The following is a 24123-nucleotide window of genomic DNA, read 5'->3' as shown; positions in this document are numbered from 1 at the left end:
ACATTCAAGATGATTGTTGATACCTTCCAATTCTTTTGTAGTTCCTAACATGTTGAAGTAGTGACATTTCATTTTCACTCTTGACAGTTTTTGGCATCTCTCAGCCTAAGTGCTAGAAACTGCTTTGAGCAAAACAGTTCTGAATTGTCTTGCTGCTTATCTCTCACCAACTCTTAATGACAAAAATCATTGTTTTTTGAACATAAATGCACAACTAACATTTTTTAAAAGCTGTTCACTCTAAGCATGGTGTAGTGTCTAACGGCCATACGATTGCATGCAACTGATGCTAGATAGAAACTTCAGCAACAGTTTCCTGCTGCAATTAAGCACATAATGTCCAAAATAAATGAAGAGAATCCTAGCTATTTTCATGATTTAGTTTTTGATCTTTAAGAATTAACCCAAGTAAGCGACTGCCCCTTTTAACTGATGACCCAATTAATCAGAATTCATTGTATTTCATAACTGTCTATTATCTTAATCAAATAATTATCGCGATTTCTTCCAATTTAAATGGTGATGTTGATAAGAATGTTTACTGACTTGTGCTCAATTTGTTTTGAAAACAGACTTTATATTTTAGGCCAGTTTTTAACTTTTTAAAGTTCTAAATACAAAGATGTTCAATGACACATTTGCCTGTGTACGTTGTTCTGCTTTTTCTTAAACAGCTTTATAAAAGAAATTTACTTGAAGACCATATGTTTTTCAAAATCTAAGTATGGACATTGCCTAGAGCAGTGATGCTGGTAGGCAGGTTTTGAACCTGGGAACAAACATGGAAATACTTTAAAACTTATTGGTCTAAAAATCATATACGTTAATTCCAGTGCATCAATAATCTCTTTATACTTCCGTCGGGTGCCATTTAGGATGAATGAAAAAAATCATTATAAATAGGGAATAAGATAGATTATCTAAATGAGGTCAGCGGGAGACGCTCATGGAGTGAGTACTGTTTTAGATTCGCTCCATAACCTTTACTTTTTTTAACCTTTGATCACCCTTATCCAACTTATTTTTACCTACACCAAAAGATTCTTGCTATTTTTTTGGACTTATCGTTAAAAGTTTATTGTGAATTTTTGAAGATATACAAACAGAAATGGCTCTTAGATCTAAAGGACGAGAAACTGGGCGCAACCCGAACGGTAATGGAAAGAAGCAAGCTCATCCGCAACGCACTGAATTAACATGAACTGATTATGGAGGTTTTGGATAAAAAATTTGATGAACTACAACAAATTTTTAAACAAGATATAAAGGCTTTTCAAGATTATATGGTTAAGACGGATTTAGTAATTAACCAGCAGCAAGTTCTTATCGCATCTCTGCAAGAAGACGCTCGGAAACGAGATTTGACAATTGAAAAATTGCAACAGGTTTTAATTTCGACCACTAAATTGGTGGAAACACTTAAAGCCAAGAGTGTCGACTTTGAGAATCGGTCCAGAAGACAGAACCTACGTATACTTGGTCTCCCAGATGGCATAGAAAAAGACGACCCTTCAAAATATTTTGCTCAACTTTTAAAAGATGCGTTCCCGTCGGTTTTCCCAGATAACCCTCCGTTACTTGATCGTGCACATAGAATTTGGCGTCGATCATCGAGTGCTCCAGCTAAACCCTCGGTTGTAATTGTCCGGTTTCACTACGTACACGACAAAGAACAACTTATTCGTGTGGCTCGGCCGGTTGGAATGGTTAAATTTCAAGATTACTATTTCCGTTTGGTTGAAGATTTTAGTCCTGAAGTTATTAAGAAAAGGCTTCTTTTTAAACCTCTGATGTCTGAATGTTATGAGAAAAATCTAAAACCTGTGCTCTTATACCCTGCGAAGCTTAGAATATCTCCGTCGAATGCTCCACGCCAGGTTTTCCTTTCTACATCTGAAGCGAGAAGTTATCTGGAGGTGAACTTCCCTACTGCTACAGTCACTAATCTCTAATAAATGAGTGATTCTGATCGTGTAAGATGGTTTTCGATTCCTCAAACCAGATTTAGTCTCTGGTTATTGGTGTAGGTTTATCCTATACTTTATATTTAAGTTAAAGTGTGTTTTCGTTATATTAATCGCTCTGTTTTATACACTTTAACCATTATACTATATTTTTGACTATTATTTTTGTTCCTTCGAAGGTGAATTCTTTTTTATTAAGATGGTGGTTTTTTGGAAAAATATTCTTGGTTTTGTTTAAGATGGCGTTATTTTTTCTTCTCTCGTCTTCTTCCTATAATGCATCGCTTATCATAGTTTAAATATTTCTTGATTTGTTTGGGTTATAACCCGATTTATAAGCTTTTAGTAATTATATTCTTTTTTTTTAACAACTAAGTATATTAAGAAGTGTGGTTTTAGTATAGTGATTATAATTTTTAAAGTCGGGGTGGTTTTTTTAATATACTTTATATATGGAGTGGTCTTCCGCTGATATGGGGGTAGAATTAGTCTCATTTTTTCCTTTTTCTAGCCATATTTTGGTTTTTTTTCTTTTTCTTGTGGGGGTGGGAGATGGTCTGTTTTCTAATTTTATTTTTCTTTTACCAGTTTGTTTTAGTTTTTTCATTTGGGCTGTTTTTGAACTTCAAATATGTCTACGATGTCGTCACTTCCGGGTCCGCTCTTTATTTTTGTTCCTCTTCCGGGTGCATGAGTTTATAATTTGGTTAACCCTTTTTATACCAAAGGGTTGATTTTAGAAGCATGGCTCAGACCATTAATTTTGTGTCTTGGAATACTAATGGTTTAAATCATCCGATTAAACGAAAGAAGATTTTCAAAGTATTCCAAAGACTTAATGCTCATATCATTTTTGTACAAGAAACTCATATGAGGAAGGAGGACAAATATCACTTTTTTAGGTCTTGGCGGGGTCAACAGTATCATTCAAATTCGAATGCCAAAGTAAAGGGAGTTTCAATTTTTATTGACTCCTCTATTGCATTTGTTCAACACGATATCTTTTCGGATCCGAATTGTAGATTTTTGTTAATTACGGGTTTACTTTGTAATAAAAAGGTTGCTATGGTTAATGTTTATGCTCCAAATGTGGATTGTCCTGATTTTTTTAAGTCCTTATTTACTTCTTTACCTAATCTAAATGAATATAAGTTAATAATGGGTGGTGACTTTAATTGTTGTTTAAATCCTTTGATGGACAAATCTATATCTATTCAGACTTTACCCAATAAGTCGGCCACTTGTATTAACTCCTTTTTGACTGATAATGGAGTTTTTGATATTTGGCGATTTCGGCATCCTAACGACAAAGAGTTTTCTTTTTTCTCACATGTTTATCATTCTTATTCGAAAATTGATTATTTTTTATTGACTGTTGTTTTATTCCATCGGTAATTGGTTGTAATTATGATATTATAGCTATCTCTGACCATGCTCCATTAAAACTTTCTATTAAATTTACGGATACAGCTTCTAATGTTAGACAATGGTGATTTGACTCTACCTTACTGCAAGATCCGGACTTTATTAAATTTATGAAGGAACAGATCGATTTCTTCTTTTCAACTAATTCCACGGATGATATTTCTTGCGGAACACTTTGGGACACTTTTAAAGCGTGTATACGTGGACAGATTATCTCTTACTCTGTTGGTCTGAGAAAACGCATTAAGAAGGAAACTCTGTTATTGGTTGATAAAATTAAAGAGATTGACAAGAAATATTCGATCACACCTAGTAAGGAGCTTTACAAACAAAGGGTTGAACTTCAAACGGAACATAGTTTATTACTTACATTTCCGATTGAAAATCAATTAATGAAAACCAGATCTGATTTTTATATACATAGTGATAAATCGGGTAAACTGTTAGCTAGTCAGTTGAAGAATGTTTCGGTTAAACGTCAAATCACTAAGATTCGTCAGCAGAATGGGGATTTGACAGTTAACCATGATGAGATAAATAAGTCATTTCAAGACTTTTATACCTCCCTGTATCAATCTGAATTCCCTCAGGATCGTAATACCATGTGTGATTTTCTTGGGAAATTGAATTTTCCAAAATTATCATCCGATGATCTTTCAATATTAGATACTCCTATTACGGATGCAGAAATTAAAGGGGTTATTTCCTCAGTGAATTCTGGGAAAGCACCAGGTCCAGATGGTATAGAGTAGAATTTTAAAAATCTTTTTCCGCTACTCGTTCTCCTTGGTTATGCAGGGTTTTTGAAGAAGCAATTAGATTGGGGAATTTGCCACAATCTTTTTATAGAGCTTCCATTTCTTTAATACTGAAGAAAGATAAATACCCTACTGACTGTGCATCCTATAGACCAATATCTTTATTGAATGTAGACTCCAAGATCTTTTCCAAGTTACTGGCATCCAGGCTGGAGAAGGTATTACCCCAAATTATTTCAGAAGATCAAACCGGTTTTATTAAAAATCGCTATTCTTTTTTCAATGTTAGGAGATTACTGAATATTGTTTATACTCCTTCACATAGCACTTCTGAATGTGATATTTCATTAGATGTGGAGAAAGCATTTGATAGAGTTGAATGGCCTTATTTTATGTGTTGGAGAAGTTTAATTTTAGTGCGACATTCATTTCCTGGATTAAACTGATTTATCACACTCCAGTAGCCTCGGTGTTTACTAATAATCAAAGATCTCCCTTTTTTCGTTTATTTCGGGGCACTAGACAAGGCTGTCCTCTTAGCCCATTACTATTTAACATTGCTTTAGAACCTTTGGCAATTGCCATCAGAGAATCACAGGATATTTCAGGTATTAATCGTGGGACAGATATTCATAAGTTATCTTTGTATGCAGATGATTTATTATTATTCATTTCTAACCCTGAGAAATCTATTCCAGCAGTTCTTTCATTGTTGGCTCAATTTAGTGAGTTTTCTGGGTATGAGTTAAATCTTAATAAGAGTGAATTGTTTCCTTTGAATAGACAGGTCCCAATTTATGGAAACTTACCTTTTAAATTAGTTAATGACTCTTTTATTTACTTAGGGATTAAAATCACAAAAAATCATAAAGAATTATTTAGGTTTAATTTTTTACCCTTAATTGATCAGATTAAATGCTTGTTTACTAAGTGGTCACCATTATCTTTATCTCTGATAGGTAGGATTAATGCTATTAAGATGGTTATTTTACCTAAGTTTTTATATATTTTTCAAGAGGTACCAACTTTTATTCCGAAATCTTTTTTTACTAATGTTGATTCAAAAATTTCCTCATATATATGGCAGAATAAAAATCCCAGGTTAGGTAAAATATACTTACAGAAGACAAAGGAGGAAGGTGGGTTGGCATTACCTAATTTCAGATTTTATTATTGGGCAGTTAATATTAGATATTTGTTATGTTGGTTGAAAGACTGGGATGGATCTTTTGGCCCTCATTGGGTGAGTTTGGAAATTAAATCGGTACCAGGTTATGCTCTGGGTTCTATTTTAGGGACTTCTCTCCCTTTTGCTCTTTCTAAATTGCCGAAACGAATTGACAACCCGATAGTTAAACATACTTTACGTATATGGTTTCAATTTTAGAAATTTTTCGGGTTGACTCAATTCGTTTTAAATATTCCTATTGTATCTAATTGCTTTTTCCACCCTTCAATTATAGATCAAGCTTTTTCAGCTTGGAAAACTAAGGGATTACTAAGATTTTCTGATTTATTTTTGGACAATTGTTTTATGTCTTTTGAGCAATTATCTAATAAATATAATTTGCCTAGATTTCATTTTTTTTAGATATTTACAGATTAGGCATTTTTTAAGTACGGTACTTCCTACGTTTCAAAATTTTGTGTCTTCAGATATTTTGGAGAGTTTGTTTGAATTAAACCCTTTTCAAAAAGGGCTTATATCAAAACTTTATAATATAATTATGAAGATACGTTCAGAGCCCCTTTATAAGACAAAAAATGATTGGGAAAGAGAGCTCAATCTTATTATTCCTATTGAGAATTGGGATAGAATTCTTCAATTAGTTAATACATCATCTATACGTGCCAAACATTCATTAATACAATTTAAGGTCGTACATAAGGCCCATATGTCCAAGGATAAATTAACTCATTTTTATTCTTATATAAATCCTATTTGTGATAGATGTCAATTTGAAACCGCGTCTTTAACTCATATGTTTTGGTCATGTCCGCTTTTGAAAAAATATTGGAAAGATATTTTTGATATTATCTCTGCGGTATTGAACATCGATTTACAACCCCATCCTATTACCACAATTTTTGGTTTACCAATGATGGACTCACTTCATTTATCTTCTTCCGCCTGTTGAATGATTACATTTCTCACTCTGATGGCTAGAAGATCTATTTTGTTGAATTGGAAGGAAATTAATCCTCCCACTGTATTTCATTGGTTTTCTCAAACTATGTTATGTTTAAATTTAGAAAAAATTAGAAGTGGTGTATTCGCTACTTCTATTAAATTTGAAAAGATATGGAGACCATTTATTCAATATTTTCATATGATGTAATATGACCCTGTTCCAAGCTTATTTGATTTTCCAGCTTTAATCTTATTTATGTTGAGAGGATCGGAGTTGACGACACTGATGATTATGTATTCTTGTGAGATATTATAAACAGCCCTTTTTTTTCTTTTTCTAGTTTTTCTTTCTTTTTTTTTCTTTTTTTGCTTCTTTTTTCTTTATTAGCTATTAGATTAGTAGTTTAGTTAATTTTGTAAACATTTTTTTTCTTTTTTCTGTTTTTTTTATATCATATATTATGAAATACCTAGATTTACCTTGTTCATACATATACTGTATGGTTCATGTTTTGGGAAAACTCATTTATACTGTAATCATTGCTTATGTATTCTTTCACGTGCAATGGGAATTTGTATGTTTGTAATCCCTTTATTAATATATCAATTGTATTTTAGATAGATAGATAGATACTTTATTCATCCCCATGGGGAAATTCAACTTTTTTCCAATGTCCCATACACTTGTTGTAGCAAAACTAATTACATACAATACTTAACTCAGTAAAAAATATGATATGCATCTAAATCACTATCTCAAAAAGCATTAATAATAGCTTTTAAAAAGTTCTTAAGTCCTGGCGGTAGAATTGTAAAGCCTAATGGCATTGGGGAGTATTGACCTCTTCATCCTGTCTGAGGAGCATTGCATCGATAGTAACCTGTCGCTGAAACTGCTTATCTGTCTCTGGATGGTGCTATGTAGAGGATGTTCAGAGTTATCCATAATTGACCGTAGCCTACTCAGCGCCCTTCGCTCAGCTACCGATGTTAAACTCTCCAGTACTTTGCCCACGACAGAGCCCGCCTTCCTTACCAGCTTATTAAGACGTGAGGCGTCCCTCTTCTTAATGCTTCCTCCCCAACACGCCACCACAAAGAAGAGGGCGCTCTCCACAACTGACCTATAGAACATCTTCAGCATCTCACTACAGACATTGAATGACGCCAACCTTCTTAGGAAGTACAGTCGACTCTGTGCCTTCCTGCACAAGGCATCTGTGTTGGCAGTCCAGTCTAGCTTCTCGTCTAACTGTACTCCCAGATACTTGTAGGTCTTAACCTGCTCCACACATTCTCCATTAATGATCACTGGCTCCATATGGCCTAGATCTCCTAAAGTCCACCACCATCTCCTTGGTCTTGGTGTTCATATTATTTTGTTCATATTATTAATATTAATAAAAAATTGAAAAAGAAAGAAAGATTATCTAAATAGCTTTAGTTGTGATAGTACACATGCTGTATAAGTAGGAACTTATGGTTTAATTGGATTGTGTTTCTCTCCTCTTCCCCCCCCCCCCCCCCCCCCCCCCCCCGGTTGAATCATTCTGAAGATTTTTCTGGGGGGAAATTAATTTATCTTTACACCTGCTTGAGATGAATTTATTGATTTGTCCTGTTTTTTGTTCAAAGTACATTTATTATAGAAGTATATATCCAGTCAAGAGATTCCTCTCCTTACAGACAGCCACAAAACAAAGAAACCCAATGGACCCCATTTAAGTAAAAGAAGACTGTCAAACACCCAATATGCAAAAAAAAATCATACAATTAAAATGAGCAAATGACATTCAGGATTGAAGTTCACAAAAGGGAGTCAACAGCTACGAAGCCAGTCACAGCTGATCCAGGAGCTCATCCGTTGCATGCCATTTCCTCGTGGAGCAGCGACCTGAAACCAGACTGTCCCTCACTTCCACCCTGACCTTTTCATTCTAGCCTGGTGCTTAAATCAGCCAAATTGGGTCATTCCTCGCTCTCAGACCCAGGCCCTGCCACTTCAATATGGTCTCAGACCCGGAACCAGCAGCCTCGATTTGGCCTATAACTAAACTTTTCAATTCGGCCCGGTGCTTAAATCATTCAAACATAAGCTTGTTTCCCACTCTCAGGCCCCGGCCCTGCCGCCCTGATTTGGCCTGTACACACAAAGTCACAACCATCCTCTACCTGTGAGACTCAACTGAGACACTGCAAAAATACCAGGTCGGGTAGATGGTTTGAAAGCTGGACACCAAAAGGGAAGTTAGAGGCCACTGATTGCAGTGACCATTTTCGAGAAAGGCTGTGATTAATAAAATAGTTAATAGTTGCTGTTGCTGCGAGCAAGTTGTTGATGTGCTTCACCAACACCATTTTAAACTGGAATGGATTCAGAAGCATGAGGTTTCACATCTGCTGAGTGGTCTGGATTTTGTGATAAGCAATGAAGTAACAGTAGTGGTTTGTTTTGCAGTCTCTAAAGAAGTCATCTAATTGCTGACCGTACATGGCCAGTGATCTCCTTGTGGTTAGAATAGCTAGAAAGACACTACTTAAGAGAATATAAGAATGCAAGCGTAGAAATCACAAATGGGGAGGAGAAGGCTACTTAGCCTTAATGATGCCGTATCCTTTTCAGGCAAATGGCTAATTTGAGAAAGGATAAAGAGAGAATCTCTGTCAACAGCTAGTGTACCTTCAGTGAGTAGGTGTGTGGTTCCGGAATCAGATTTCCAAGTCATCTTGACTCATAAGTAAATTTGTGTCAAGGAATCATTTTTGAATTGGGGAATCAGCAAAGAAGATGTCATCTTGAGCACTGCTCAGAATTTTTGCATGGATTCTGGTTCAAATTTGACATCAGGCTCACACATGTTTATTTACCTCATGCATCGAAAATAATCTGAGCAGGAAAAGAGCATATAAAAAATCTCTAAAGCAAAGTCCAGTGAGTGGGTAGTAATTATGACACAAAGACCTTGTACTCTTAAATGCATCAAATCTTACATTTTCAGTTGTATTTGTTGTGTAAAACTCAACCTTTTTGTTTTCAGTGCTGAGCCTTTATCTACAAAGTAAATGTATGTCTGTTAATCATACAAGTTGTAGTTGCATTTGGTCTGTTAAAAGTGGTGAATGCTTTCGATCTATCTATAAATTACACAAAATATAATCTGCAATTGAATATTCAATGGTTATTGAATCTAGGTTAAACCACAATTATTATTTATACAATGTTGGCAGGTTAGTATTTGTTAAAAAAGAACACTGGCAGCTGCAAGTCCCAACTTAGCTGCCCTTCAACATAAAAATCTTTTATTTTCCTAGATCTTGCAAGCAGATGGTGCCCTTCAGCCAACAATAAGTGGAGCAGTGAGTGGTTCAAGGAGATTGAATGTTTCTTCTGTAAATATGTAAATATTAAACAAATTTATAATTATTTAACTAGTGAATTTAAGATGTATTTGAAAACAAGTTATTTCAAATGTATTGGTGACAGTGGTTCAGATTTTTGGCATTTAGTGAATTGTGAAATACAGCAAACGAGTTACTAAATAATTTGTGGCAATATAATACTAATAAAAAAACTTATAGCAATTAGAAGGCTTAAGTACTTCAACCTTTAAAATCTAATTGTATTTCATCTATTGGACAACATCTTGTTCTATTATCTTTCAGTCAAACTCGTCCAACTAAAACAACACATGCTCAGTTGTCAGCCTTACCTGAAGCAGATTTGTGTGCTTCTGACTTGAAGGTAACTCATTTCACAACTTAAATTATATTTTGCACTAATATTGGATAGCCAAGACGGGTTTTGAGTCAGCTCCTTGTAAAGACATAACTTCTTATAAAACATTTGGTTCTTGAGTGCTTCCAAATAATGTCATAATTGATATTGAAAACTTGCAATATTTCAGATAAACAATACAGTCTCTGCCCTCGTTATTGATTTGAATTCTTTGGTAGTACAAGTGTATGAAGTATTATGTCAGAAAAGCTACAAGCTCTACTGTAGCTCTTGACAGATGAAAGGCAAATTCTGGACATTGAAGCTTGTATGTTTTTTCCAATATTTTATTGTTTCGATTCCAAAATTACTTTGTGCTCAAATGTAAATAATGCAATTTGGATTTGAGGTGTTACTGACTTGTAGAAAATAAAAATATTGAATCATAGAAATAATGAATGCGGTAGTTTTACTTCAATTCACTAATTCATTTTTGTTGATGATCTAAAGTCTGTTTCTTATAATAGGAAAATAAATAAAATTGATAAATGTTTACCCAAAGGATGCTGAATCTTCAGAATTCCTTATCTGCGAATGCTGTGAACACTTATTCACTGCTTAATGTCTTTAAAAAAATAATCTGTTACCTCTTTTGAATGTGGGTTAGTGCAAGAAGGTGGTGCTAAGGTAAAACAACTAAATAACAGGAAAAGCACAAACAGTTGAATAGCCTACTAGCGTTTTTATTATGTTCTGACAACCAAGTATTACAAATTAATTAATGCTTATTTTATGCTTTTAGAATAGTTCATCTGGTATCAATTTCCCTGATTTGCAAAGTCCAACAGATGGTGGGGAAAATGACTCCCCCAGCTTTTCCTGTGGCAGACAATTTACTTTAAAAAAGCCAGGAGGTATGTGTTTTATAAAATCACCTAGTTTAACTTTATTGTCTTTAGCATTATGTCTTGATTATTAATGAACAATGACAATGAAAGGATTATTTTACATTTTTTATTATTTGGCAGAATGAAAGGGATATACGTACAAGTCAACTGTATAGTCCACTAGCTGAGGGCTAATGGTGTTTAAATCTGAAATTTAAACACTATTATTTTATATGGTGGTGAAGTGGGGAAAAGATGGTTATTTATTTATTTTTTTAAATCCAGGGAGGCAGATGATATCGGCAAAGTCAGGTAGCCATACAGGAATGACACTTGCATGGAGAACATGGGAAAAGACAGGTTAACTTTAACTGATCCTTGTGTCTATATGCCTCACATTTTAACCTTTTTTAGATGTAACTCCTGAAAGTCAGATTCCTCAGGACTCTGAAAAACCAGTATCTGAAGGGAGACGAGAACAGCTGGATCCAGCAGGTACATGACTTCTTATAGATAGAAGCAGCAGGAATTGTTCCTTTATTGAAATCTAACTCCCAAAAACAGCTGACAACAAAGTTCTAAATCAATCTGATTAAATGCCAGATCTCTAGTTTGTGGTTGTAATCTTCCAATACATAACTTTCTCCTGGGTGATTGGTTCAGCAGCCAGGATCCACAGCATACACATATGGCTGCTGAATCCACACACACGTTCGGCAAGACCTATCACTGACACATGAAAGATTCCTGGTCAACATAAAGCCACCTTTCGTTCTTCTTGTAATTGTTATGGCTGGTGTATTACTCCATTTATTCTGCTTCAATATACTAGACATTCTCTCTTTCAACATTTTCATATTTTATTGCAACACATCTAACTGGTGCTACTTGAAGTTTTTCAGCTTTTTAGTTGATTTTTTTGGCTTTTTAAGTCATTGGATTGGCTTACTATTTAAGTTCATTTGTGACATTTAACATTGTCTGCTTTTATCTTAAATGTAGATGAAGTTTATTTTTTCTGCATTGACTGTCAAGGGCTATTGTATCTGCTTTTATTGATTCATTTTTGGCTTGCAGTAATGGCAGCTCATGATCATGTTTTTTGGAAATTAAGTGCAATAATGGATATGTAAATATGATTTGAAGGGGAAAGAGAGGAGGAAATGTATTTGTTTATTATTTTTTCAAAGTCTTCCATTGTAGGAAATTGATATCTTATTCTATGTAACACCATGTATGTGGTGTGTTCAGCTTTATGTTAAGGACTCTTCTGTGAAACTAATGGTGAATTAAAAAAATATATCACGCAGTTCACTCGTACCAAAATTAAATGCATAAGTATGATTTTATTTTTATTCTTTCAGCAAATCCTGACCAAATTAAGGTCAAATGTGGGAAAAAGTCTGGCAATCTTAAAGAAAAGGAATTGGAGGAACTGAAGTTTCACAATGTTGATGTGGAAAAGAAGCAAGAATGTCCTGCTATGAAGGGGAAAGAGATGTTCAGCAGTGGTTTTGATTACATGTCTCCCGAGGTAGTAGATTATTTTTGTATTTATTGCTTACTTTGTTTTTCATTTCTTAATTCATTTTGTGCAGACTAGAACTAATATTTTATTGCACCTTTACAATTTTATGGTCTTTTTGGTTTTTGTAGTCACTGTAATGTTTGAAATGCCAAACATGATGATTAGGTGAAATTAGAGGTCAGGTTTATGTGTAAGATAATTGATCTTTCGTATTAATTATCAATTCCAAGGTTTTGATTGTTAATGGTCAGAAGATCTAAACGAAATCTGAAAGGAATGTTCCTTACACAGAGGATGATGTGTATATGGAGCAAGATGCCAAGGAAAGTGGTTAAGACAGTGTAATAAAACACTTAGCCAGGTATACAGATAAGAAACATTTAGAGGGAAATAGAACTAGCCTAGATCAACATCTTGGTTGGATTGGATGAGTTGGGACAAAAGACACGTGTGCATACTGTTTTACTGTATGACTATAATTCTGATGGGCCTCATTAATTAAACTTAATAATTACTAACCTCCCTTCTACTAAAATTGGTAGCTATTCTGGAATTATAAATGAGAGAATTAATAAAAGAGCACTACACAAAATTCTGAAGTGAAATGTATAATTATTTGATTTAAGTCACAGGCAAGTGAAGCAACTATGAAGAAGGCTGGTGTAATGCTTGCTCCAAGGAGATTTCCATCCACTAAGAGTGTTGGTAAAAGTGCTGCTTCAAAAGTGTCTGTTTGTCAGACACCAAACACCAAAATGACCCATAGCTATGCAGGCAGGTAATGATGATTTCTGCTAAATTGATAACGTATGCAATAGTTGCTTAAGGCTGGTTTTGTGCCTTCTCTTGTATTTAATCTCTAATGTGTACTACTATGGATTTTGTTTCAAGTTCACAGACACCAATTGTGAGCAAATCTGCAATGATACAGGTTTCAACTCCAAACAATTTTACTCCAGTTTCCCAGTTTTCCACCAATTTTCTACCAACTGCAGCAACACCGCAGCAACTTTGTCAGTTTCAGCAATATGGATCTTCTCAATTTCTGCAGCAGCTGGGGGTAATAATGTATTTCACTTTTTAAACACAGTATGTAACTTTGAAGCTAAACTGTTATGAGTTTAACATGTTGTTTTGTTTGGTTAGGTTGCAGGGGCGTTTTCCACCAATGAAAGTATTGTAGTTAAAAAGAAAATCTACACCATAATAAAATTACTGGGAACAGGAGGGTCAAGTAAGGTAATCTGCAATTAATTCATTCACCACATTTTTAAATGACTTGCAGCAGCTGGCTGTAGTATTGAGTTCAAGGGCTTGTATGTTTAAGCTAGATCAATGCAACATTTATAGTCAAGAACAGATCACAGTTAAGTTAATATCCATTTGAATGTTTTATTTTCAGTGTGAATAACTCATGCAGTAAATCTTGTGATACATGATGGAAAACACAGTGATGCAAGTAGAAACAATGAGAAACAAGAAGCAAGTAGAAACAAGAGAGACTCCTTGCATGTTGAACTGTTAACTTGATGCTGCAGAAGCAGACTTTAGGAGCATTCTTAAAAGAAACTGCAATGGTCTGAATGCTCATTTGTAATTGTTATGATTGAAGATTTGAATTATGTGATTATTCAGCTTTCCGAACAAGAAATTACTTTTCAACAGATGGAATTAAAAGAGTAGTGCACCCTGTATTTAAAGTAGCTGAAAGGATCAGAGGCAGAATTAAAAGTTTTTTTTCCCTGATTGGGGAAAAAAAATAGCAGTGGTCTTAAGGGATCTGAGTTAAGACAGGTTTCATTTGAAATGTATGACCTGATGGCACACACCAGGGTACAATTTCAGCATGGGCACCTGACCAAAAACAAACAAAAGCATGTTTGGAGAATATAATTTCCTGCAATTGGCAGATCCCCTCAATTTAATGCTGGTAAATTGAGGAAATGGGGAGCCATAGGTTTTGTTGGATAGGATTATGAAAGAATTTTTAAGGAACTGAAAAATTCTTGACAACTGCAATAATTGTGTATAAATTTTCTGTGGTATAGCTAGTCGAAAGTTTTAAAAAAACATTAATGTCTTTTGAGGTAGAGGTTTTGAGTTCAAAAGGAAATTAAGATCTTTAAGGTATGTCCTGGGCTTCAACTTGCATATCCTGTATGTTTAGATCTACTAGACTTTTGCTAAAGACTTCAATTAAAAGATGCAAGAACTTGGGGTTGGTCTCCTTGCAACAGTAAAGATTCAGGAAATGTTAATTGTTGAAAATCATGTAAAGGGTTTTGGAGATTTTTTAAAAGGAAAGATTGTTTCCATTGGTGGGGGTGGGGTGGTCAGTAACCATAGGATGCTTATTTATTATTGGTAGAAGAGCTGAAAAACTTTCTGCTGAGACATGTTTGGAAGGATGGTGAAAGTAGAATAGCTAATCAACAAAAGAAAAATGGATAAATCCTTGAATGGAGAGAAAAATGAGAATGGAGAGTAGAACAGTGGAGCGAAGCAGTTACAGTGCCTATAAAAAGTATTCACACTCCTTGGATGTTTTCATGTTTTTTTTACAACATTGAATCAGAGTAGATTTAATTTGGCTTTTTTTTGACAACGATCAACAGGAAAAAAAATCTTGTGTCAAAGTAAAAACAGATCTCTATAAAGTGATATAAATTATCACAAGATCACAAGACAAAGGAGCAGAAGTAGGCCATTTGGCCCATCGAGTCTGCTCCGCCACACCACCATGAGCTAAACTATTCTCCCATCTAGTTCCAATTTCCTGCTTTTTTCCCATATCCCTTGATACCCTGACTAATTAGATACCTGCAAATCTCCTCCTTAAAAACCCTCAATGATTGGGCCTCCACAGCTGTATGTGGCAACGAATTCCATAAATCCACGATCCTCTGGCTGAAAAAAATTCTCCTCATCTCTGTTTTAAATTGGTACCCTCTAATTCTAAGACTGTGACCTCTTGTCCTAGACTCACCCACCAAGGGAAACAGCCTTTCCACATCTACTCTGTCCAACCCTTTCAACATTCGAAATGTTTCTATGAGATCCCCTCTCATTCTTCTATACTCTAATGAATATAATCCAAGAGCCAACTAACACTCCTCATATGTTAGTCACTGCATTCCAGGAATCATCCTCGTGAATTTTCTCTGAACTCTCTCCAACATCAGCACATCCTTTCTAAGATAGGGGGCCCAAAACTGCACACAGTATTCCAAATGGGGTCTCACCAGTGCCCCACAGAGCCTCATCAACACCTCCTTACTCTTATACACTATTCCTCTTGAAATGAATGCCAACATAGCATTTGCTTTCCTTACTGCCGATCCAACTGGTGGTTAACCTTTAGGGTATCCTGCACTAGGACCCCCAAGTCCCTTTGTACTTCCGATTTTTGAATTTTCTCCCCATCTAAATAATAATCTGCCCGATTGTTTCTTTTTCCAAAATGTACAACCATACATTTCTCAACATTGTATCTCCTCTGCCATTTCTTTGCCCACTCTCCTAAACTGACCAAGTCTCTCTGCAACCTTTCTGTTTCTTCAACACTTCCTGCTCCTCCACCTATCTTGGTGTCATCCGCAAACTTAGCCACAGAACCATTTAATCCATAATCTAAATCATCGATATACAGTGTAAAAAGAAGAGGCCCCAACACAGACCCCTGTGGAACACCACTAGTAACTGGCAACCAACCAGAATAGGATCCCTGTATTCCCACTCTTTGCTTTCAGCCTATCAGCCAATGCTCCACCCATTCCAATATCCTTCCTGTAATTCCATGGGCTCTCATCTTATTAAGCAGCCTCTTAAGCGGCAACTTATCAGAGGCCTTTTGAAAATCCAAAGACACAACATCCACAGCGTCTCCCTTGTCAATCTTTTTCGAGATTACCTCAAAAAATTCCAATAGGTTGGTGAGGCAGGATCTTCCCTTCATGAAACCATGCTGGCTTGGGCCTATTTTGTCATGCAGCTCAAGGTAATTCATAATCTCATCCTCAAGGATTGACTCCAACAACTTTCCAACTATCAATGTCAGACTAATAGGTCTGTAATTTTCTTTTTGCTGCCTCCCCCCTTTCTTAAACAACGGAACTACATTTGTGACCTTCCAGTCCTCCGGAACCATGGCAGAATCTACTGAATTCTGGAAGATTATTTCCAATGCCTCCACAATCTCCAAAGCCACCTCCTTCAGAACCCGTGGATGCACTTCATCCAGTCCGGGAGATTTATCTATCCTTAGTCCATTTAGCTTCTCAAGCACTTTCTCTCTAGTAATCTTGACTGTACCTAATTCTATTCCCTGAGACCCCTGGCTATCAGGTATGTTGCTAATGTCTTCCACTGTGAAGACTGATGCAAAATACTCATTTAGTTCCTTTGCCATCTCTTTGTTACCCATTATAATTTCTCCAGCATCTTTTTCAATAGGTCCTATATCTACCTGTGCCACTCTTTTACTCTTCATATATTAAAAAAAAAACTTAGTGTCCTTTTTTATGTTAATTGCCAATTTCCTTTCATAATTCATCTTTTCTTTTCTAATGACTTTCTTAGTTTCCTTCTGTAAATTTTTAAAATTCGTCCAGTCCTCAGTTTTCCCACTAATTTTTGCTTCCTTGTACGCTGCCTCTTTTGCTTTTATTTTAGCCTTAACCTCTCTCGTTAGCCACATTTGTGTCACTTTTCCTTTTATGATTTTTTTTTCTTGGAATATATTTTTCCTGCACTTTCCTTATTTCTTGTAGGAATTTCATCCAATTCTGCTCTACCGTCCCTCCATTTAGCTTACTTTTCCAATCAACTTGGGCCAGTTCCTCTCTCATACCACTGTAATTTCCTTTATTCCACTGAAATATTGATACACCTGATACCAGCTTCTCCTTTTCAAATTTGAAACTGAATTAGATCATATTATGATCACTGCTTCCAAGGGGTTCCATTACCTCTAGCTTCCTAATCACCTCAAGCTCATTACACAGCACCCAATCCAAAACAGCAGATTCCCTGGTGGGCTTATGGACAAGCTGCTCCAGAAAGCCATCCCGTAGGCTTTCTACAAACTCCCTCTCCCGAGATCCAGTATCTTCCTGACTTTCCCAATCCACTTTCATATTAAAATCTCCCATAATTATCTTGACATTTTCCTTCTGACACGCTTTTTCTATTTCCAGCTGTAACTTGTAGTCCATATCCCGGCTGCTGTTTGGAGGCCTGTATATAACTGCTATTAGTGTCTTTTTACCCTTGCCATTTCTTAACTCGACCCATAGGGATTCTACTTCTTCTGATCCTATGTCCCTTCTTTCTAGTGATTTGATATCATTGCTTACCATCAGGGCCACGCCACCCCCTTTACTTACCTTCCTATCTTGCCTATACACGGTGTATCCTTGAACATTTAGCTCCCAATCACATCCATCATTTAGCCATGATTCAGTGATGGCCACTATGTCATATCTTTTAACCTGTAGTTGTACAACAAGGTCATCCACTTTATTTCTAATCACAATTATAAAACAAAATAATTGATTGCACAAGTATTTACCCCCTTTAATATGAGTAAATCATCACTAGTGCAGTCAATTGGTTTTAAAAGTCACGTAATTAGTTAAATGGAGACCAGTGTGTGCAGCCAACGTGTTTCAATTGATTATAGTAAAAATACACCTGTATCTGGACAGTCCAACTGGTGAGTCGGTACCCTGGCAAAAACTACACCATGAAGACAAGAACATTTCAAGCAATTCATTAAAAAGGTTATTGAAAAGCACATCGGGAGATGGATACAAGAAAATTTCCAAATCACTGAATGTCTCTTGGAGTACAGTTGAGTCAATCATCAAGAAATGGTAAGAATATGGCACAGCTGTAATTCTGCCTTGAGTAAGCTGTTATCAAAAACTGAGTGACTGTACAGGAAGTTGACTTGTGAGGGAGGCCACCAAGAGACCAATGACAACTCTGGAGGAGTTACAAGCTTCAGTGGCTGAGATGGGAGAGATTGTGCATACAACTGTTCCCCGGGTGCTTCATCAGTCACAGTTTATGGAAGAGTGGCAAAGAGAAGGCATGTGGAAGACTCTGAAGTCAGCTGGAAGAAGGTTTTATGGACTGACAAAACCAAAATTTAGCATTTTAGCCACCAGACTAAATGCTATGTTTGGTATAAGCCAAACAACGCACATCATCAACAATCACCCCATCCCTACTGTGAAGCATGGTGGTGGCTGCATTCTGCTGTTGGGGTTGCTTCACTGCAGCAGGCCCTGGAAGGCACGTGAAGGTAGAGGGTAAAATGAATGCAGCAAAATACAAGGAAATCCTGAAGTAAAACCTGATGCAGTCTACAAGAGAACTGCGACTTGGGAGAAGATTTGCTTTCCAGCAAGACAATAACCCCAAGCATAAAGCTAAAGCTACAGAGGAGCTAATGCTTAAAAACAACAAAGTTGATGTTCCGGAGTGGCCAAGTCAGAGTCCAGACCTCGATCCAATTGTGAATTTGTGGCTGGACTTGAAAAGTGTTCACTCATGATCCCCATGCAATCTGACAGAGCTTGAGCAATTTTGTAAAGCAAAATAGCGGGGTGGGGGGGGGGGGGGGGGGAAGAATTGCAGGTCCAAGTGTGCACAGCTGATAGAGACCAATCCACACTGACTCAAGACTGTAATTGCTGCCAAAGGTGCTTCCACTAAATACTGACTTGAAGGGGGTGAATACTTAGCAATCAATTATTTTCTGTTTTCAACTTGTAGTTAATTTAGATCACTTTGCAGAGATCTATTTAAACTTTGACACCAGTGTCTTTTTTTTTGTTGATCAGTGTCAAAAAACCCAAATTAAATCCACTGTGATTTAATGTTGTAAAACAATAAAACATGAAAACCTCTGAGGGGGGTGAATACTTTTTTATAGACACTGTGTAGCTATACTAAAGATTGTATTCTCGATCACTTTGTCAGGTCATTTATCTGATACAAGTTTAAACTTAAGGCTGGTTGTTGTCCCCAATTCTCAGGATCAGTAAGCTTATAGATGGCATGAATGTTAGTGAAGGTTTTGATGGTGCAGGGGGTAATCCTAGGGTATAGGATGTTACTGATCTTTTGAAATGAGCTGATAAATGGCAAATAAAATTTAATCCAGATAAACATGAAGTGATGTCCCAAAACACACGGCTAGAATGTACACTGTGAATGATAGGTTCCCACGGAGTATTGAAGTACAGAGGAAATATATTTTGTATTTTAATTTAAATAATTAATGTTTTTGTGTCTGAAAGATAGATTAGAGCAATTAGCATGTTTTTGAGTGAAATTGCAAAGCTCCTTAAGGTGACAGCATAAGTTGATAACATGGTTAAGAAGGCATATGCAATGTTGGTCTTTTAGTTAATGCATTGAATACAATAGCAAGAAGATTATGCTCCAACATTTTATGAAATCTTGGCCAGCCTTTAGCTTTAGTACTACATGCAGATATGACCATAGAACAGTATAGCACAGGAACAGGCCTTTCAGCCCACAAGTTATGCTGAACCAATTAGATTAGTATTCAAATGGCTAACTAAATTAATCTCTTCTGCCTACGTAATGTCTCTTTGTATTTGACCTACCAAGGTGCAACACTTCACATTTGGCTGGATTAAACTCCATCTGCCATTTCTCTGCCCATTTCTGCAATTGATCTATATCCCGTTGTATTCTTTGCCAGTCTTGTATGCTATCCGCAATACTACCAATCTTTGTATCATTTGAAACTACCAATCCACCCATCTACATTTTCTTCCAGGTCATTTATATACATCACAAACAACAGGGGTCCCAGTACAGATCCCTGCAGAACTCAATATTCACAAACTCCCAGTTAAAATAAGTCCCTTTGACAACTACCCTCTGCTTTCTATGGACAAGCCAGTTCTAAATCCAAGCAGCCATTTCATCATTCTTATTTGGACTTGATTTTTATTTTTATTTACTGCTTAACACTGATCTCCCTATCCTCCACATCCTTCTCCGTGGTAAGTACTGAGATAAAGTACTCATTAACGATCTCACCCACATTCTTTACATCCAAGAAAATGTTTCCTCCTTTGTTTCCTACCCGCTCCGTAGTTAACTTCTTGTTCTTATTGTTCAAAGGTCAGAATACATTTATTATCAAAGTAGGTATACTATATGCAACCTTGAGATACGTGTCTTTACAGGCAGCCACAAAACAAATAAACCCAATACAACCCATTTTTTAAAAAAAAGTCGAACACCCTACTTGCAGGGGGGAAAAAATCGTACAAGCAATAAAAGTAAGCAAATAACATTCAGAACTGAATTGCATGAAAATGAGTTCACAGCAACCAACAACATGCCACAACTGCTCTGCACCTTTGAGACTTCAGTTCACACCACAACATTGCCAGGTTGTACCAGTGGTTCTAAAGCTCAACTCCAAAAGTTTTGTTTGCCACCAGTAAGTTGTTGCTATGCTTCACTAGTGCCATCTTGAACCAAATGCTTGTATAGAATGCCTTGGGATTCTATGAAGTCCTGACGAAGGGTCTTTGCCTGAAGTGTCGACTGTTTACTGTTTTCCATAGATGCTGCCTTTCCTGCTGAGCTCCTTCGGAATTTTGTATGTATTACTTTGATTTCCAGCATCTGCAGTTTTTCTCTTTTTTTTATGCCTCAGGATTCTCTTTATATTTGCTTGCCAGGGACTTTTCATGGCCCCTCCTGGCTTTCCCCATTTCCTTTTTGCATTCTTTGCTGGCTTTTTTATAATCTTCAAGGGCTCTGTTTGATTCTAGCTTCCTATGTTTTACATACATTTCCTTTTTTTCTTCTTCTGGACTAAATTCATCACCTCTCTCAACATCCAAGAGGTTGCCAACCTTGCCATCCTTGTCTTTCCTTCTTAATGTAACATATGTTCCTTGTACTCTGTGCAGTTGCCCTTTAAACATCCTCCACATGTCAGATGTGGACTTGCCCAAAAACAGCTATTCCCAATTGACTCCCCTTACTTCCTACTTAATGTTCTTGTAATTTGCCATGATCCAATTTTATACTCTTCCTCAAGGTCCACTCTTATCCTTATCTATAGCTATCTTAAAGCTTAAGGAGTTGTGATTACTGATCCCTAATGGTTCACGCACTGAAATGTCAGTCGCCTGGCCAGGCTTACTACCCGACACCTGGTCCAGTACAACTCCTTCTCTTGTTGGACTAACTACCGGTAAATATTGACTCCAGAAACCTTTCTGGATACACCTAACAAATCCGCCTCATCTAAACCACTTGCACTACCAAAGTCTTAGTTTATATTAGGGAAGTTTAAGTCCCCCATGAGAACAACCCTATTGTTTTTTCACCTTAATGTGCCCGCTTATCTCTTCCTCAATGTCACGGTGGCTATTGGGGCGGGATTGCACTCTCCTTATCATCACCTTTACCTTTCGTGCTAATAGCATTAAAATACTAAAATACATACACTTCAAACTTTCCATCCCATCGTATTTATTACTTTTCTCTTGCTTGTTTTTTTTACTGGTTTTGATATCTACCATCCTCTCCATCTGTCCATTTTCTGGCATGGTGCTGTGGTTCCCATTCCCCTGACAAACTATTTTAAATCCTCCTCAGTCGCACCAGTGTACCTCCTGGTGAGGATATTGGTTCACCTCCAATTTAGTTCTAATCCGTTCCTCTTGTGCTGCAGAAAAGGTTCCAGTTATCCAAGAACCTGAACCAGAGCCATTTATTTGTCTGAACTAATATCCTATTCCTGCCCTGACTATCACATAGTGTTGAAGTGATCTTTAGATTATGACCTTGGAGGTTCTTCTCTTCAGTCTCTTTCCTAGCTCCCTATACTCAGAGCGCAGGAACTCTAACCACCTTTCTGCCTATATCATTGGTGCAAGTGTGCACAACCTCTAGCTGCTCACATTGTATAAAATGCAGCAGCTCTTAGACATCCTGGACCCTAGTACCTGGTAGGCAGCAGTCCATCCTGGCATGTCTTTCAGGGCCACAGAATCCCCATTTCGTTTCCCTGAAGTATTGAGTCCGTTATTGCCATCGTGCTCCCTGACTTATCCTTTCCTGCTGAGCCTCAGAGCTGGCCACTGGCCTGGCTGCTGCAGCAATGCTCTGGTAGGTAATTTCCACTGCCAAACCAGCAGTATCCAAAGGGATATATTCATTGAGGGAAAGCCTAACTGCTTACTCCCCTTACTTCTAACGGTCACCCAGCTACTATCTGAAGCCTCCACTCTGACCACGGTTTCATCGATGATGTTTTCAGCTTCCCGGATGGTCCCAAGTTCATCCTGATTTTGATTATGTATAAATCTGAATCTTTGAAATGGATGACCACCTGCTTCTGTGACGTAGTGTATGAGTAGTTACAGTTACGGCTTACTGAAAGACCTTTTTGTTAAAAACAGAAATACTGTGCTTCTACATATTGTTCCTTCACTCCCCCCCCCCCCCTTTGGTTTCCCCAATAAATTAAACATTTTAACTAAGTGGGATTAGAAAAGATAAAGGAGTTTTCATGGATGGTAGTTGAAATGTTGTGTTTCTGTTTAAATCTGGGTGCAGATTGAAGGAACTGAGTTAGAAGCATTCTTTATTTGGACAGTATACTGTTTTATTCCTACCAGGTATACCAAGTTTTAGATTTGAAGAAACAACTGTACGCTATTAAGCAAGTGAACCTGGAAAATGCGGATGACCAGGCAATAGCTGGCTACAAGGATGAAATTGAATTCTTGAAACGTCTACAACCATACAGTGACAAGATAATCAAGCTCTTTGATTAGTGAGTAGATTTTTTTTTTAGTAAGCTTGATTACTTTGTAGCTTGTTGAAATTTGGCTTTGTGTATTATGTAATATCTTCTGTGCCAGCAGCAATGTAAGAACATGGTGATGAAATACAAACTCCAAAGCAGGGGAATTAAAAACCAAGGGCAAGCTACTCAGGTGGTGTTGGGTTTTGTAAGTTGTGGTCAAAATTAATGAGGCTAACTTCTAAGCACATTTTTTAATTGTAGCTGGGGCAGGCATGTGGCTCCTTAAACTTGCTTTGTTATTCAATACTATGGCCAATCTTCAAATGTATCCACTTTAAATAAATACATTAATTAATTCTCAGTTAAACGGTAGTTTGATCTTTTTAACTATTTCAGCTAATTTGGCCATATGTACTGGTCCTGATGTGACCCAATTAACTGGGATCTACTGTATTATATTTTCATACGGTTTTCAATGTTGACTTCATTACCTTGCCACAATGGATAATATTTCCCATGTTCTTCATTTTGCAGTTGTATTATGACATTTTTTTCCATTGCTTAAAAAAGCTTGTACCTCGCGGTGTCCCAGTTTGCTTTTCATCCCAAGTGTCATGTTTGAATTCAAAACGACAATCTATCATGGTATAATCACTATTTACACAGATTTGTCATTGTGGTATCTAATTATCAGTAACTATGTAATTTATGTCTGTACATGGCATGTTATTTTGGGACAGGGTCTCAAATGTCCAATGAATTGACCAGGCCATTTTCTTAGTTTGAATTGTCCAAAATAAATGAAAATTATCAATGACTGCAAAGCATTCATTTTAAACTCTCCTAATATTTCCTAAATATATTTTGTTTTGCTTTTCTGTAGGCTGTAGCTTCTA

At 36.6% G+C, this 24123-nt stretch overlaps 2 protein-coding genes across 2 annotated transcripts in view; one reads left to right on the top strand and one right to left on the bottom strand.

The window, feature by feature from the left end:
- Positions 1–24123, bottom strand: part of LOC140733296 (SH3 domain-binding glutamic acid-rich-like protein 3) — a 234651-nt gene that overhangs the window by 147238 nt on the left and 63290 nt on the right. The gene's annotated exons all lie outside the window — the stretch shown is intronic.
- The window catches only part of ttk (ttk protein kinase), a 61015-nt gene that overhangs the window by 20862 nt on the left and 16030 nt on the right, over positions 1–24123 (top strand). The window contains exons 8-16 of the mRNA XM_073056426.1: positions 9591–9676; positions 9942–10020; positions 10796–10907; positions 11295–11375; positions 12245–12414; positions 13035–13186; positions 13300–13468; positions 13555–13647; positions 23097–23254. Coding sequence (XP_072912527.1) covers positions 9591–9676; positions 9942–10020; positions 10796–10907; positions 11295–11375; positions 12245–12414; positions 13035–13186; positions 13300–13468; positions 13555–13647; positions 23097–23254 — 1100 coding nt within the window. The remainder of the gene's footprint in view (positions 1–9590; positions 9677–9941; positions 10021–10795; positions 10908–11294; positions 11376–12244; positions 12415–13034; positions 13187–13299; positions 13469–13554; positions 13648–23096; positions 23255–24123) is intronic.

This window comes from Hemitrygon akajei, chromosome 9, assembly GCF_048418815.1.
Source record: "Hemitrygon akajei chromosome 9, sHemAka1.3, whole genome shotgun sequence".
Taxonomy (NCBI): Eukaryota; Metazoa; Chordata; class Chondrichthyes; order Myliobatiformes; family Dasyatidae; genus Hemitrygon; species Hemitrygon akajei.
This window is presented reverse-complemented; position numbering and strand designations above follow the sequence as displayed.